Here is a 16,474-nt window from a genome sequence, read left to right on the forward strand (position 1 = left end):
TGTTCTCAGTCCAAACGAAATCTCTTCACTTCAAACAACTCTTACACTTTCAGAAAAGCACCATGAGTGTTTGGAAAGTCTATATAAAGGCTCTAACTCTCACAACACAAATATAAAACAACACACAACTCTTATACAATTTCCAAAAGCTCTTAAACTTATTCTGAAGTTATTTCTCTACACTTTTTGCAACTACTCCTTAACTTTCAAAGTTGTTTTTCTGAAGTTGCTTAGAAGTGTTTCAAAGTTTTCCAAAGAGCATTATTACTTGTTATACATAAAGAGTTGATTGGATTGCAAGTTATACTACTTTCATACTTGTAAAGGCAATCTGCCATTGTTGTACATTCTTCAATATTGTTGCAGAATACTTTCTTTCACGGGGTGCGAAAATAAATGGGATTAGAATTACTTGGAAATATGTTTTACAATAGTGAATAAGGATTAGGGAGTGTGTAAGGTACATAGAAATCTCGGGGTGAGATATTGTAATTACAACTCATAATTCTTAGTGAAGAAATCTCTTGTGCTGCAAGAGTACTAGATGTAGCCTTCGGTGGATTAGAAGGTTAACCAGTATAAAAATCACTATGTATTCTCTTCTCCCTTATCTCTTTCATTTTATCTTGATTATTTTTCTGCATATATTTTCCGCTGCACGTTAACTCTTGATTTTGCAGAAAAATTGGCCATAATTTTTAAGTCAACTAATTCACCCCCTCTTAGTTGCAATCTCGTTCTTACACCAGTACTCTGGTAAAGGCGACCCAAGAATTAAAAGGGTTAGTACGAAGCATCATCTAGTACCAAGGAACTATGTCTTTCTTCAAATGTATAGCAGCAATAGTCAATCTCTGATCATCAGGAGTGTTGTAGTACGAGAAAAATTATTTTGCCTTGAATAAGCACTGAAGAACATCTGAACCGTCGAATCTAGGAAAATCCAACTTAACATTACGGACTTGGAACGGTGGAGCTATAAGGAAGGTAAGCTGACAATATATGATTGGGTGTGAAAAATTCATCACATCTTATATTTTTCACCTTGAAGTTTGTTTTGAAAAACATGAGTTTTTGAAACTACACTTGATGTGTGCTTTAGAACGATTTCAAATTTTGTTTTAAATAGTCACAACTTATTCTAATTCTTGTAAATCGTTCAAAATATATTTTTCTATTAAGATAGTAAAAATGTTTTCCCAAATTAAATCTATGTTGATAAATAAAAATCACATATTTTTTTATTATCATGAAGCCAAAAAGATTAATTATGATAGAAAATATAAAAGAAAAAAAATGTATACACTAACGATGTAAGAGGTTTTTTCACGATAACCGTATTATCCACCATTCATATTTAATTTTTATTAACTAAAAATAATCCAAATAAATGATGAATGTATATTGAATGTAAATAAATAAATTTACATTAATAATGTATAGATATTATACTTAATATAAAAAACATATGGAAGATATAAGTAATAAATAAATCCATCTAAACAATATAATTTAAGAATAAAACTTGGAGAGAACAATTGTTATCTTTATCCTGGCTGAAATATAGCGTGTTGAATGAAACACACAGTGAGACCTGAGTGTGGGGCAAATAATTAGAGGAACATGTTACCAGTGTTGGGGTAACACAATGAAACGACGACATATATTTGAATCCTGGCCATCAAAAATTGGAATAAAAAATAAAAATACGCCGCTGCCGGGGATCGAACCCGGGTCACCCGCGTGACAGGCGGGAATACTTACCACTATACTACAACGACTTGGTTGATATTAGTTTATCGTGGTTGTATAAATTTGTATCAGGTCTGATTTTTTTACAACTACAACATTCTTCGGCTAGTCTATTGATTAATTATTATCCTTTTCCATCTCAAAGCTCCTTTTGAATTTTCAAAGTCTTTAATTATATACTTTTCTTACAATAAATAATATTATTTACTTTATTATAATTAACACGTTGATAGGCACTTCCGTGACATCAACCCATTTTTCTATTGTTTATAACGTATAGTTCATATATTATAAATATTAAATATAGTATTTTATGTTAAATATTATAATTTACAGTTAAGTTTGTTCAACTTGTATAATTTATATATTTAGTAAGACACTAGTTATATATATTATAACTAGGGTGTAATTTATATATTTATGATATACAAAATTGCAAATAATAAAAGTTACTAAATTTATATTAAACAATGGACAACAAAAATGACACATAAAAGATAAAATATCAATATAAGAAGATATCAATAAAGATAAAAGATCAATTCATAATTTTTTAGAAAATTTAATGTTTTTATCTTCACAAAAATGAATGAAAGAAAACGAGATAACTTATTATCAATTAGTGCACCTATGGAATACAAAAGCAAAACTAGGGTTTGTGATATTGTTAGTGATATCATTGCTTAACTCATAAGAGCGAGTGATAATTGAAAATTGAGACCGAAATCAATCATGAATTCATGGTGCCCACTAATCCAGATTTTTGAAACGAAATAAGTGAAAGCACCACTAACAAAGTTTACATTTCATACAAAGAACATGCAGATCATAACTCAAAGCATTGAGAAATTATTTAATTATGATGACAACACCAAAAGTGCCCATCACTAAAAGAAAAAGATCATGAAATGATACTTTAACACAGACTTATTGTATTCTAATATTGACTAACACAATTTGTATTTTTAAAACAATATTCTTACTACACTAGCTTACATTAACATGATTCAAAAACTTGTCACCCAAATAAATCCTAGTATGTTCTCAAATCATCATTAATTAATCATACACGGATCCTAGTCCATTGGTATACATACAAATGACTCAACCACAAGGGTCAACATACTTGTTTAAATTAGTATAAATATTTTCTTAAAAGAATCTACAATCCAAATTACGAGGAGAATAATGACCATATCTTGATTGAAATACGGATCATGATCTACAAAAGGTACCCTATGGATCTACAAAGGGTACCCTACTGATCGTGATCTTGATTGCAAATTTGATTCTAAAGCTAATGTTTAACATATATGAATTCTAGACCAGTTATTTTAGTGATATTCGGTTCATTAACAAAAACCTCTTCAAATGAAAAGGTTCTTTTGGCTACATTAAATTCAGTGATGGTGTAATATTGTTCATTTCGTTTTTCTTTTCAAAGCCCTAGCAAATGATATCAAAAGTATCCCCTTCAATCAAGGCTTTTATTTTGTGCTGATTTTAGCTTGGAATAGCAGTGAACTATAACCCTAATTAATCACACAATATGTCGAAGACCAGAAAAAGTTCACGTTGGAATTCTAGGAGAATAGCAGTTCTTTGCTGGCTTGGTTACTTCTGGTATCTACAATGTAGTACCTTAATCCAGACTCTTAACAGTTTCGGATGTAAAACATTAATCTCTAAATTTGACACAACTATTTTGTCTATTTTTCATGTATCTCTTAAAACTTGACCAACTTTCATTTGATACACTCCTTACAGGGGTTTCTAGCAATATCCTCCACACACTCAAATCAACTAAAGACATAATTCTACAACCTTTTCTATAGTAGGATCTACCTCAAATTTTTTTCATGAACTCATTCTTACATACGTTACATTGTATTTATTTGCTGGATGACATTTTAGTATCCAATGTTCCATTTCATATAAACTTCAAACTTATATTTGAGTAACACCTCCCTATGATATGTGACAGCTAAAACACTTCATCCAGCCTGCTGGAATCCTATGCTTCACAAACAATGAAAAAAACATTGCTCTACAATATTTTAGTTTACCTAATATTATAACTAAATTATTGAACATCTAACATGCACAGTATTCATCTTGAGTCGTGAAAAGAGGTGTGATAACTATCCAACAGAGTTGTTTAGTGTATACATCAGCTATTCATGAGCCATGATAGCCCAAGGCTTAACACAACCTTAAGTCTCCTTATCTGAAATGTTATATAACTCAGTGTGCCTGTTGATTGATGTGCCTCAACCGTAGTCCGACATCTGCTTCACGATCTTGTTGGATTAAATTCGTCCCTAGTAAAATATCCTGTGTCCCCAGCGAAGCTCCTCCTTCAGTTGCCCTCTGAACATGTTCTCCAAAGTTATGCAATCTCCGGCCAATCAGATACCGATCGTCGCGTATTGAATTATGGAGATTTGTGAACCACACATGAAATCTCTTGGCACAAAAGCACAAGAAACTGAAAGAGAGGCAACCCAACCATGCAAAACGATATACCGCAGAATTCACCACCAAGGGATACCCAAGTGCTGGAAAAACACCTCTGGCCAAAACATAAGGTACACACAATGCTGTCAATAGTTTCATTATGATTGGAAGTACAATTTCCCTAAGGACCCAAAGACCTTGAAGCCTGGAGAAGCCATTCTCTCTAACCCTCTCAAATTTAGCACGCCAACTTTCATCCATGAGAGGCATCAGGTGGTCTAACATAACCTAATCAAAGAACCAAGTCAACAACAGCATGTCAGCCAGTCAACTCAATCATGTAAACAAAACCTTGGGTATTCAATTATTAGTTAGGTTGATAGACAATGGATGAGGCGAAAAAATAAATAAGATCTCAATTATTAGTTAGGTTGATCACATACACATACATATGGATTGGAAATTCATTGTGAGCTGAATAGAAATAAATATCTGAAATTGCATATGGTAAAAAACTATCAAGGTTCAAAAACTAATAATCAAAATACTTCTCTCAGATCACAATCCTAAGAGTAGTGAACTTGGTAGGACTCACCCTTCTAATAAAATTCATTTATCTCCCATCTTGTTCATTATTACTGATGTATCAAAATACATTGCCAATGTGATCCCCAAAGAAAGTTCATAATACCCTTTGATATCAAACAAATACAGAACATCCCACACAAAGAATATATGAAGAAACACACTATATGGCAAAAGGAAGTACAGATTACAACAATCTGCTCCACCAAGCGGAGTTAACTACATGGATCAAACAATCACATTAGGATTATATACTGCGTATGCAATGCTTTGCTGCCAATACTTACCCAGATAAAAGAGGAGGGTTTGGTCAGGTAGATAGGAGCCAACTTAGAACTGTGAACCTAAATGACAGATTTGATAGATACTACCAATGCAGCAGGATACATTTACGAGTTACTTTGGTATAGCAGAAAATAAGATTTTCTAAATCAATATCACTCTGAATTGAGGGTAAAAGGAGGTTTTGCAACATCACATCGATCATAATTTATTTACACATCTTGGAGCATTCAAAGAAACTGATAAAAACTATACCAAAAACTAAAGCCAGTCAACAAAGACTGATCAGAGGAAAAGCTGATAATAAAGAAAACAAACTCACCAATCGAGTCCAAATCTTGAGAAATATAAGGCCTAATGCCCAGTCTTGATAAAGAAGGAATACAGGACTTTCATCCACCGGAACTCTCATTGGCACAATGACCAAAAGCTCAAAGAGAAGCCCAATTAGCACTGGAATGACGAATATCTGAAACAAAAAATGGGTTGATCAATAAAAAACAAACAACAACTACCAAGCCTTAGTTCCATTAGGTGAGGTTGGCTACCTGGATTGAATAACATAATGCTATATCATAAATGTCTGTTGACAAAACATTGATCTCTAAATCTTTCCTAATAGTTTTGCCAATGGTTTTCTTGGCCTTCCTCTGCCTCTAGAAATTAGACTAACTCCATTTATATACTCTGCATACTAGGACTTCTAATGGTCTCCTCCACACATAAGCAAGCTACCTAAGATGCGAATCTACCATCTTTTCTACAATAGGAGCTACCTCAACTTTCTCCCTAATATATACACTCATAATCCTATCTTCTCTAGTGTCTACAATGAGTTTATTCTCTTGTTTACATTTTACTGCCTAACATTCAGTCCATATAACATTACGGGTAGGTTCAGCAAAAACGCATACAAAATAATGCATAATCAAAAGGGTAGGTTCAGTAACATGATTACAATCAGAAGCATCCTTACCCATATAGACAAAAGTGCAGAACTCTTCATAACAATGGCACACCACTTCCATATTTGGCCAAACAAAACTGAAGCTCTCCGTTTTCTAATTTGCTCAATTGAGTATCTGACTCCAGCAACAGCAGTCCAGATCACGTAGCTTCCAATGATGAATGCATACAGATCTAAAAATAGAAACAAGATTACAAACACATCCAAAGTTATGAAGCAAGCTGACAAAAGAGAACAGTTCACTCGATTACATACCATTGCACTTAATGCCATGAGTTATGGGAAGACGAGGAATAGAATTGAAAAGTGCTCGTCCAAGTGAAATCGGGACAACTATCAGGGAAGAGTTGAAGACAAGCAGAGTCATCCAAGCAATCACCAGTAAAAGAACAATGCGGAGCACAAAGGCGTAACTGCTATAGTCACATCAAACAAATATTTAATAAGATGGTGAAAAATTAACAAGCTAGAACATGTGTATATAGAGAAAGTGGTGAATCCGGCAACACTTTTCATGCATCGCATTATGCAAAGCCAAAAAAACCATGAAGTCACAGACCTGGTCCTTCGCCCACTTCCAGGCCTCCTCTCCATAGAAAAATGTGCAATATAACTAGATAAATAGATAAATTGTACTATTGGATAAATGCATAAAACACAATTGTATGATTTCAATTTGTAAGGAACTCACTCAGAATCAGATTGCTCTTCATTGTCATAATCATCTCCAGCATTCAGCTCTCCTGCTGCATTAATGACCATGTTAAAATCATCACCTGCAAATGCTATTACACCCTGATCATGCACTCCAGCTTGTACTACCTGAAGCCTTTCCTGCCTAACAGGCTCCTCGTTTCCATTTTCTTGATTACCAATGTCGTCAGGTCTAGGCAGTAAAAAGTCGGTTAAACCAAGTGCCCAACCAACGGCTGTAAACCAATAGCGAAGTAGGGATTTAATAGTTGTTCTCAATTTAAAATGCTCAATAGCAAATGGGATACAGATCTGAAAGAGAAGCATGTCAGCCGGAATCTCAGTGAATGGATCAGATACCCTGCAAAATAGGCTTATTTGAAGTTAACAACTGTAACAAAGAGCACAGCATATAAAATTGCTTAAGGAGGCCAGCTTACGATATGTCAAGTGGGAAAATGGAAGGTGTCATCCTCATGGCAAGTTTGACAGGCAAAAATACTAGCATCACAATCAAACTCCCATAAACTGCAACAGATAATAGCACTCTGCGAGCATGCTTGTGCACAGGATCGTCTATCAGATCACGGAATGGATTGTAGTTTGGATCAGCAGGATCTCGAAGGAAGTACAAAACTCCATTACGCAAAACCTGCCATTGGAAACAGAGTGTGAAAAGGTAATAAAAAACAAAACCATAGCTTTAAAATCATGTCAAGTGACAAAGACTTACCCCTCTGAGTAGGCTGACAAATATGCTAATTTGTAGCATGTACACAATCCCTACAACCCAATGAATCAATGAGCTTGCTAAAGGAGACGCAGAGAAGAACTGAACTCTATGAGCCATTGTCTTCCCAAACATCTGTATAGTACAAACATCTAGCCACCACCCACACATCAAAGGAAATACCCCCAGTTCAATGACTAAAAGGAAAGCAACCTTAACCATGGTCATCAAATGCCTCATTGCAGCCAAAAACTGCCTGAAGAGAGATGGAATTGTCTCTGCAATAGAAGCAATACCATAGAATCTTCCCATGGTCAAAGGTTCACCCTTTGTGTAACGAATTAAAGCAACAACACCAAAGTAGCAGACAATCAGAGAAAATATGAAAATATATCCAATAGCTAGAGTAGTAACATCAGAAAGCCTTGAAGTTGCAATTGACCCTCCATTCAAGAGATCAGCTGAAACTGCACTTATGTTGTTTGACATTTCACTCGATCCATTTGCATTCAGTTTCAGCATTTCTGCAACCTGACCAACTGAACCACTTTCTTGAGCATCAGATGACAAGTTTTTAACAGATGTTAACACATTTTTTAAAGTAATATTTGCTAGGGAAAGAGATGTGTCTGTAAGTGGGGCCACCACTGACAATATAGGACCAGCAGCAGTTGAGAAGAACCAAGATAGATAATGGAGTATGATGCGGCCAAATGAGAAGGGAACAAAGATTACAACACCAAGGAAAATCATGTTGCTTGCCAACACCTGCATAGAGAAAAAAGCATTTGATTTATAAATAAGAAATGTGGTAAACATCAAAAAAAATTCATGAAAAATAACTAAGTTCATGTTGTAAATAAGAAAATTGGTTCATCAGATGGAAATTCAGTTCATCAATTAGTTATTTACAACAACTGATGAAAAATAACTAATTTCTTAAAAACAACGAGATGCAATGTACAAAATATACAAAGCTGTTGCATCAATGGAATGACTAACACACAGGAAAATGATCAGAGATAAATACTCAAACTTTAAGTATTGATGGTGTAAATTACAATAAAAAATGAACAGTTGTATAAATAGAATGACAAAACCCAAAGGAAAATATTCATAAAAGTGAAATAGTCAAGCTTCTGTTCATTAGTTCATATTGTAAATAACTAAGTGATGAAAAACCAGCCCAAAACAAGTTTTAGGACAACAAGGCATTGAGGTTCATGCAACTACAAGCACTAATATTCAGTCTCTCCATCCACATGAAATGATGGAAGTTCATTAATAAATAAATTGTCTCATCCATTACTCCAAAGAAGCAGACTAAGGCCATGTGTCAATGCACCACATAAATATACTTATTCGAGTAGAGACTGTAAAGCTTGGTAATTAAGTTCTCCTGCCATAAAGACGATCTAAAATAGTCCAATAGTATTTGGATGGACATTGTTACAAATGAATAACAGACATTAAAATAAAATCCGAAAGACTTACAGTAAATGCATTTTCAACCAAATGAAAAACTGGACCCTGCATGCCAACAAGTTCATCAAAAGGCACATCCTCTGCTCCATCAGCGTCATCCAGACCATCAAACATCTGCTCAACATGAGCCTCAAGACGTGCTGCTTGCATCTCCCACCGTGCAGCAACATTTTCAGCATTACGTCTAATTACTTGACCTGCTCCTGCAATTCCTTGTGCCCCAGCAGCATCTTCTCCATTCCCATCACCAGCAATATTACGATTAGCTTGTACAGGAGGCCTTCTAGCCATTCGAGCACCATTTCTGTCCACCTCATCTTCTCTATCAGCATCCTGCCCCCCGATTTCTCTCAAATGCCTAAAGTAATCTCTCAAAGAAGTGGCCCCGAGAAAAATGAAGACAATGCTTGCAGAAAGTAAGAAACCATGGAGGCAATCTGTCAGAATAACTGCTGTTGATAAATGGCTTAAGAATAACCTTTGGGCTTCACCAAAACTTCTCACAAAAGCTAATCGCCATATCCAGAATGTTATGAAAGGTATAATGAGGAGCCACACAGATAGCACAAAACTCAGACGCAAAAAGAATTGCAGAACATGACAAGCTTTCATTGCCATTCCAACCACAAACTCTTGGAAAGGCAGCCTAGCTGGAGCATTGTCTGCATAAACAGGAGAGAAAGAGAATGGATGCTTGCAGACCTGCACCATGTTGAAGCAAGGCATCAAGTACACAAAAACATTTAATTCAAAGGGAATTATTTGACATATTCGGTGTGGTTGCAAAGAAAAACCTACTACCAGAACATATTATATACATAACTTCAAAATCAGCGCCCTACTATATCCTAAAAAGTCTACTACACTAACTACAGTCTATATATGTTATCAAGTAGCTACTGTAAGCAAGAGAAAGAGTGGTTCTTCTTATTCTTCTCTTTTCATGTTCATAATTGCTAGTTTCCGTGGCAATATTATGCTATTATAGAAAACATTAACTTGAGAGGGTGAGCCTCGAAGCAAAGATAAGGTTATTTGCCTTGTGACGACGAGGTCACGGATTCAGATCCTAGAAACAACCTCACAAGGCTGTCGTACGTCTACCTCCCTAGACCCCACCAGCCTCATACACCAGACCCCCTTTTTCTTATAGAATATTTACTTGGCCTAAGCAACTAATTTTTCTTACGTTCCAACTTGAAAGATTAGCCATAAATCATTAAATGGATATAATACATTTCTATCATTTAACCAATAGATAGACCATGCTTCTGTTTTCATTATTCTTAAGCATCAGATCGGATGAGAATTATAACCACGTCAATTTATTTATATAATAACAAGCACCAAATATAAAATATTTAGATGAGAAATTCAATGAAAATATATGAAACCTCGCATTGGCGAGCGTTGCTATGATTAAGCCACTGAAGGAGACAATCCTGATGCACAAACTTGATGCTACCACTGCACGCGCAAGGGTACCGGAGAGGATTATCTGCTTCACCAGGGTTCCGGCATATCCGGCACACATCCTCTTCCTCCTCGTCATCATCATCATATTTTGCGGCGGCATGTGGCGGCGGCGCCGTTGATGACGCGGTCGCCTCAATCTCCTTTCCCTTCGACGAAGATGAAGAAGAAGGGGAGGAGCAAGAGGAAGACGACGACGGAGAGTTTGCGAGAGTTTCAGCGGCGATTGAGGTTCCGTCGAAGGAAGGAGATGGTGGCGGCTCGTGATCGTGAGCGATCTCCATGAAACTGGACCGAATCGAACCGGCCTTGGACCGGTGGTGACTCAGCGCGAGTTCAGGGACCGAGTTGGGGAATGAAGGTTAGAGAAAGGTGTACGGAGAATGAAGAAAGGGAATAGAGGTTTACGAGTTTACCCTCGTTGGAAAATTTATATTACGAGAGGGTGATGGTGTTGGTGACGCATATGGACGTGAGGTTTTTGAAGACGTGGAAGCGTGTGATTTGTTTAGTATGAGGTTGTTATGGGTATGGTTTTCTCGTAAGTCTCACCGGTGGGTACTTCTATTTAACAACTTGCAACTCATAAATTCATGTGGGATTATTTTTTCCACTTGTTTAACAATGGTAAAATGGGAAAAATTACCAACAAAAGTGGCTTAATAGATGGAAAGTATTTTGGTGTGAAACACTAAACCTATTTTCATATATGTCCACATAAGAGTAATTTCTTCTTCTTATTATCATTAGTTTAAAATCTATGCATCCTTACTAGGAAATGATAGACATCAATAACACATTAATTTAGTGGGTATAAAATCTTATTGGATCCCCAAGGTTGATAGTTGGATTCTTAGGAGTGACATTATTCTTTACCTAAAAAAGGTGAGAAAATACTTTTGGTAATACCAAAAAATATAAATGATGAACAATTTACTCACAGTGTAAAAACACTTAGATTGTCAGTGTTTATTATTAGGTAAAGATGTAAATGACATTGTTTGTGAAATCTAATCAATCTAAGCCTTCTAAACTCATTCTATGGGTTGGTTTTCGTCTATCTAGTTTATTCAAATATTTTTCTTGAGAATCAACAAAAAAATAAATAATTAATTTCTTGAAATTCGTATATTTACAAATGAGTTTATCAAATCCAATTAACCTAATCCAACTCAATCCACATTTTATGGGTTTGATTAGTTAGGTTCATTAAGTTGACTCAAACTTTTTTCTTGAGGCCCAAACACGACCAACACTCAAAAGGAATTATCTCATACAACTAGCATATGTGCAAATGAGTAGAGATGGCAAAATGCGCCGTCCGACCCGTTTCATCCGCGCCCACAAATGCCTGCAAAAATTTAAGCGGGCGCAGGTATGCCCGATTGGTACAAAATTCAATGCTCTGCCCGTTTTAAAACGGGCTTGAGGGCAGCCCGCGGGCATTGTTGAATAATTAAAAAAAATCATATAATAAATGATATTAAATTAAATTAAATAAAGTAGTTGAAGATTAAAAAATTAACAAATTTTTTGAAATTTTATATGAATTTTAACAAATCACATTAGATTATAATTTTTAGGGATTAAAAATCACATTACATCATAACTTATTTAAAATTTTCTTACTTTTTCCTTAAATTATGTTTATGGGCAAAATTTGTATGCCCTGCCCGCGGACAATACCCGTTTTACCATCTTTACAAATGAGTCTACCAAATTAAATCACCACAAACCAATTCAACTAACATTTTATTAGTTGGTTTGTTCAAACATTTTCTCAAGGCCAAATAAGAATTGGTTAATTCATAGGTTTGACATTAAAAATCTTATCATAGTCTTCATCACTGTTCACCATAGCATTATGTGCTTCATCCCCACTAATGAGTACTCTCCATTTCGCCATAATGGGAGACTATGTTCACTCAATCAAATCATCCCATTATATTCAATCATGTGTCATTTTTTCAACCCTAGTTTCGCCATTACATTTACTTCTCTAGCCCACAAACAACTCTCTATTTTAGTACGACTAATGACTATTTTTGCTTCATTGACTTTTCTCATTATAATCATGATATATTCATTTTCTCAATTCTAGTTTTTTTGTTACTATTCCTTTTAACAATCCTAGAATTAAGGGTATTGTAGTCACTTTGGATCAATTTTTAAGCAAAAATCATCTGATTCAAACACATAGTTAACTTGTGGTCCAATCCGATCTCATTTATTTACATTTAAGACATACAATCAAAGCCGATCAAATATTATATGAGATTTGAATTGGTTTTTTTATATAAAAGATTGGAACTTTATACATACATTTCAAAACTTATAAACATGAATAAAATATTAAGTCTAATACATTTAAAGTGACAATTTTGCATGCATTCATGTTAATATTGTCACAACCTTGTCATAATACAATTTTTTTTTGTACAATTGAGGGGCTAAAATTCCAAAAAGACTAAGCTAAGGTAGATATAGGAAAACACATTCTCGTACAGTCAAACAAAAGCCAATCTCTACACCTACTTGGTGGAAGCTCCAAAAGGTAGGTTCCTACATCCACCTCATGTGACATGTTAGCCATGAAATCTGCCACCTGGTTTGCCTCCCTATATATGTGTATGCATTGAACATTTCAATCTATGCCCAACCAGGTTCTAATACATCCACTAAAAAGGCGTAAGGATGGAAATGATCACAACCATTAGAAATCAAGCTGATAGCTACCTTGAAATCACTTTTAATAATTAATTTCTTTAAACCTTTACTCCAAGCTAAAGTTAGCATAGAGTAAATACCCCATAGTTCTGCCCACAAAACAGTAGATGATCCCAAGTTCTTACAGAAACCAAACAACCACTTACGTGAATCATCTATACAAACTCCACCACAACCTTCTATATTAGTTGTCCTTCAAACTGAGCCATCTATATTGCACTTATTCCATCCCAGTGGACGGGATTTCTATCCAACTAAAATTTGTTTGTACATTAGACTAGCAAGAAAAGACGAAAGAAATCTCAAATTAGTATCATTTGTATAATATGTTGCCAACCGAGTGCACAATAGAGAATTTTATGCATGTTAAAAGTATCATCCTTGAACACCATATTGTTTCTCATTTTCCAAATTGACCAAAGCAGAATATCAAAGCTTTTAGGATGAATAATTGGCATATTCAACATATTTGAGGATCCAAGGTTTCTAGTTATCCAGTCATAATACGATTTACATATACATAAAGACATAATGTCATAAGTCCACAATTTTGTTCCTACCACCATGTTGATATAAACAAACAAACAATTATTGTATAATTTAAAATATTACTATATCAAAGACCTAAGCATAACTAAAATTAAAGTCATGATAATGAGTAAAGGCATTATATTCATACCAATATGTTCTTATTAAAAAAGAAAGAAACAATTGAATATGATGATAGGTAGAATTGATTTCTTATTTCATTATGATTGTATTGTATATTAGAATAAAACAAACATAACAACTTAATTATACTTACCAAGAGAAATATTATCTCTATAATGTAAACATTTTTTGTGAGAATATTTTACTTAACAAACACATAATTTTTGGTTATACCAAATAAATGTTATTTAATCTATCTATAACTAATTGATTGTTGAATTTGCTTTCTAGCTTGTTTGATAATATTATTGAAGTGTTAAATACTTAAACACACAACTTTATTTGTGCATATTCCTAATAAGCTAAATTAATGTGATCAAGTTTGGATATGTATGATTTTTAGTGTTTGATCCAAAAATCAAATAGATCAGTTTTTAAAAAATCAACTAAACACAATCTAATCACATGTCGTTTTGTGATTTGGATTTATTTTAAATTGTTTTTCAGTTTTTTTTGTTTGGATTATTATGAATTGGAACACCTCTACCTAGAATGACAACTAGAGATGCCAAAACGGGCATCGCATGCGGGCGCGCCCATATAGCCCACATTTTTTATGGATAGAGCATACATATTTTGCCCATTTGCCTGTTTCATTCGACCCGTTTTGTCCACTAAGTTTGCGTGCATTTCCATTGGGCATACAGGCGGCCCGCGGCCGGCTTATAAACATAATTTAAGGAAAAAGTAAGAAAATTTTAAATAAGTTATGATGTAATGTAATTTTTAATCCCTAAAAATTTTTAATCTAATGTAATTTGTTAAACTTCATATAAAGTATCAAAAAATTTGTTAATTTTTTATCTTCAACTACTTTATTTAATTTAATTTCATTTATTATATGAATATTTTTTTTAATTATTCAACAATGCCCGCAAGCCCGTTAGCCCATTTTAAAACGGGCAGAGCATTGAATTTTGTCCGTTAACCAATACAGGCATGTCGTGCCCGCTTAAATTTTTGTGGGCATAGACTAAACGGGTCGAACGATCCATTTTGCCATCTCTAATGACAACATTTCATTATGGCAAGTTATAGTGTTGATTGGATTAAATGATTCAAATGTTTAAAATTGAAAATGAAAATGGCTACAAAGGCTAATGGGTGGCTAAATAACAGTTGAGTCTAAAAACACATGCAGTCTAGAACATTTATTTTCAGTTTTTTTATTTTATCACTAAATAAAATTAAAAAATGATGGCTAGAATGTCACACAAGTGACTGCAGCAAATCCATTTTCCATGACATGAGAACTATATCAAGAGTGTGTGTCATTTTATATTATATTTGTTCTGATTTATTTGAATTTATATATTTAAGTTTAAAATTTAATGATAAAATAATTTTCTGACCGATCAAAGAAAGTAACACATAAAATTATATATATTTTGGGACAAAATATGTATTCCCCTAAAAGATTAGCTATTCTATGATTCTTATACACAAAAAATTAATACACAATCTTGGATAATATTAGGGTTACTCAGTATCCAAATGCAAAAGGCTTTGAAGTGTTAACGTTGTGCTGGGATGGCTTGTTATTAAGTTCCAACAATGTAATATGTCTAATATTGATATCCTTCATATTAAAGAGTTTATTGGTGAAATATGAGGGGGATGAGGTTTGGTACTCTTCAAAACTATTTTATTTAAAAAATAACAAAATCTAGACCATGAACAATTTATTTGTATCACGTATTATCATTCTCATCCAAACTTCTATGTCTTAATATATCTAATACCTCCTACGATTAGTTATATTTGTTTTTGTTGGAAGAAAAGAAAGAAAAAAAGAAATTATCGATTAAAAGATGGGGTAATTGATTATCGAGAGAGATGTGTATATAGAGACAAATTGAATAATACTTCACGCCATTTTTATTTCAGTTATAGTGCCATTTATAACAAAAATAACAGACAGTTTAATCGATTATTCAAACTATTAATCGATTAATGAAACTAGCTAAATGAATTACATTATTCTCAACACTCTCCCTTAATTCATACTAACTAGACTAATGACTCCAATCTTGTGTCTGAGTTCTTCAAACCTTTCCTTCTTCAATGACATTGTAAAAACATCACCCAATTGGTTTTCTAAAGTGCAGAATTCCAATTTTATCTTCACTTTGGTTACTTGATCTCTAATGTAGTGAAATATGGTATATATGTGTTTGCTTCTTCCATGAGCCACATGATTCATAGCCAAGTTAATGGCAGATTTGTTGTCCACCAACATTTGCACTCCTTCTGCTTTCAGTTTTAGTACTTCCATCAAAGCATCTAACGACACAGCTTAGCAAGCACTCATGCTAGCTGCAATGTACTCAGCTTCACATGAGGATAAGTCAACTATATCCTACTTCTTGGAACACCAACTCACATGAGCATTACCTAGATGGAATTGTTGGAGGGAAATTCCTTCTCCATCCGAAATCCATAGAGTGAATGCGGAAGTCCTTATGACCATGGCTTTGTTCCCACAACCTAATGTGTATGCCCATACATACACCCGAATGGAACATCCATGGTCCAGACCGAAGAAACCCCAAATGAGTTCATGGTGAAGATGAAGAACATACCTTGTTGAGCCATTTCTGGAATCTCGAAGG

At 34.3% G+C, this 16,474-nt stretch overlaps 1 protein-coding gene and 1 non-coding gene across 2 annotated transcripts; both read right to left on the minus strand.

Annotated features, from left to right (window-relative positions):
• Nucleotides 1,710–1,781, minus strand: TRNAD-GUC. Its single transcript has one exon. It is a non-coding gene; the product is annotated as a tRNA-Asp (tRNA).
• Nucleotides 3,839–10,905, minus strand: LOC109332864 (probable E3 ubiquitin ligase SUD1). Its single transcript, XM_019567975.1, has 9 exons — nt 10,346–10,905; nt 8,961–9,653; nt 7,470–8,234; nt 7,177–7,388; nt 6,735–7,097; nt 6,299–6,459; nt 6,053–6,216; nt 5,399–5,545; nt 3,839–4,497 (listed from the first exon to the last, which is right to left on the minus strand). The coding sequence occupies exons 1-9, from the start codon at nt 10,706–10,708 to the stop codon at nt 3,997–3,999; spliced, it is 3,369 nt and encodes a 1,122-aa protein (XP_019423520.1). The 5' UTR covers nt 10,709–10,905; the 3' UTR covers nt 3,839–3,996.

This window comes from Lupinus angustifolius, chromosome LG18 (genome assembly GCF_001865875.1).
Source record: "Lupinus angustifolius cultivar Tanjil chromosome LG18, LupAngTanjil_v1.0, whole genome shotgun sequence".
Taxonomy (NCBI): domain Eukaryota; kingdom Viridiplantae; phylum Streptophyta; class Magnoliopsida; order Fabales; family Fabaceae; genus Lupinus; species Lupinus angustifolius.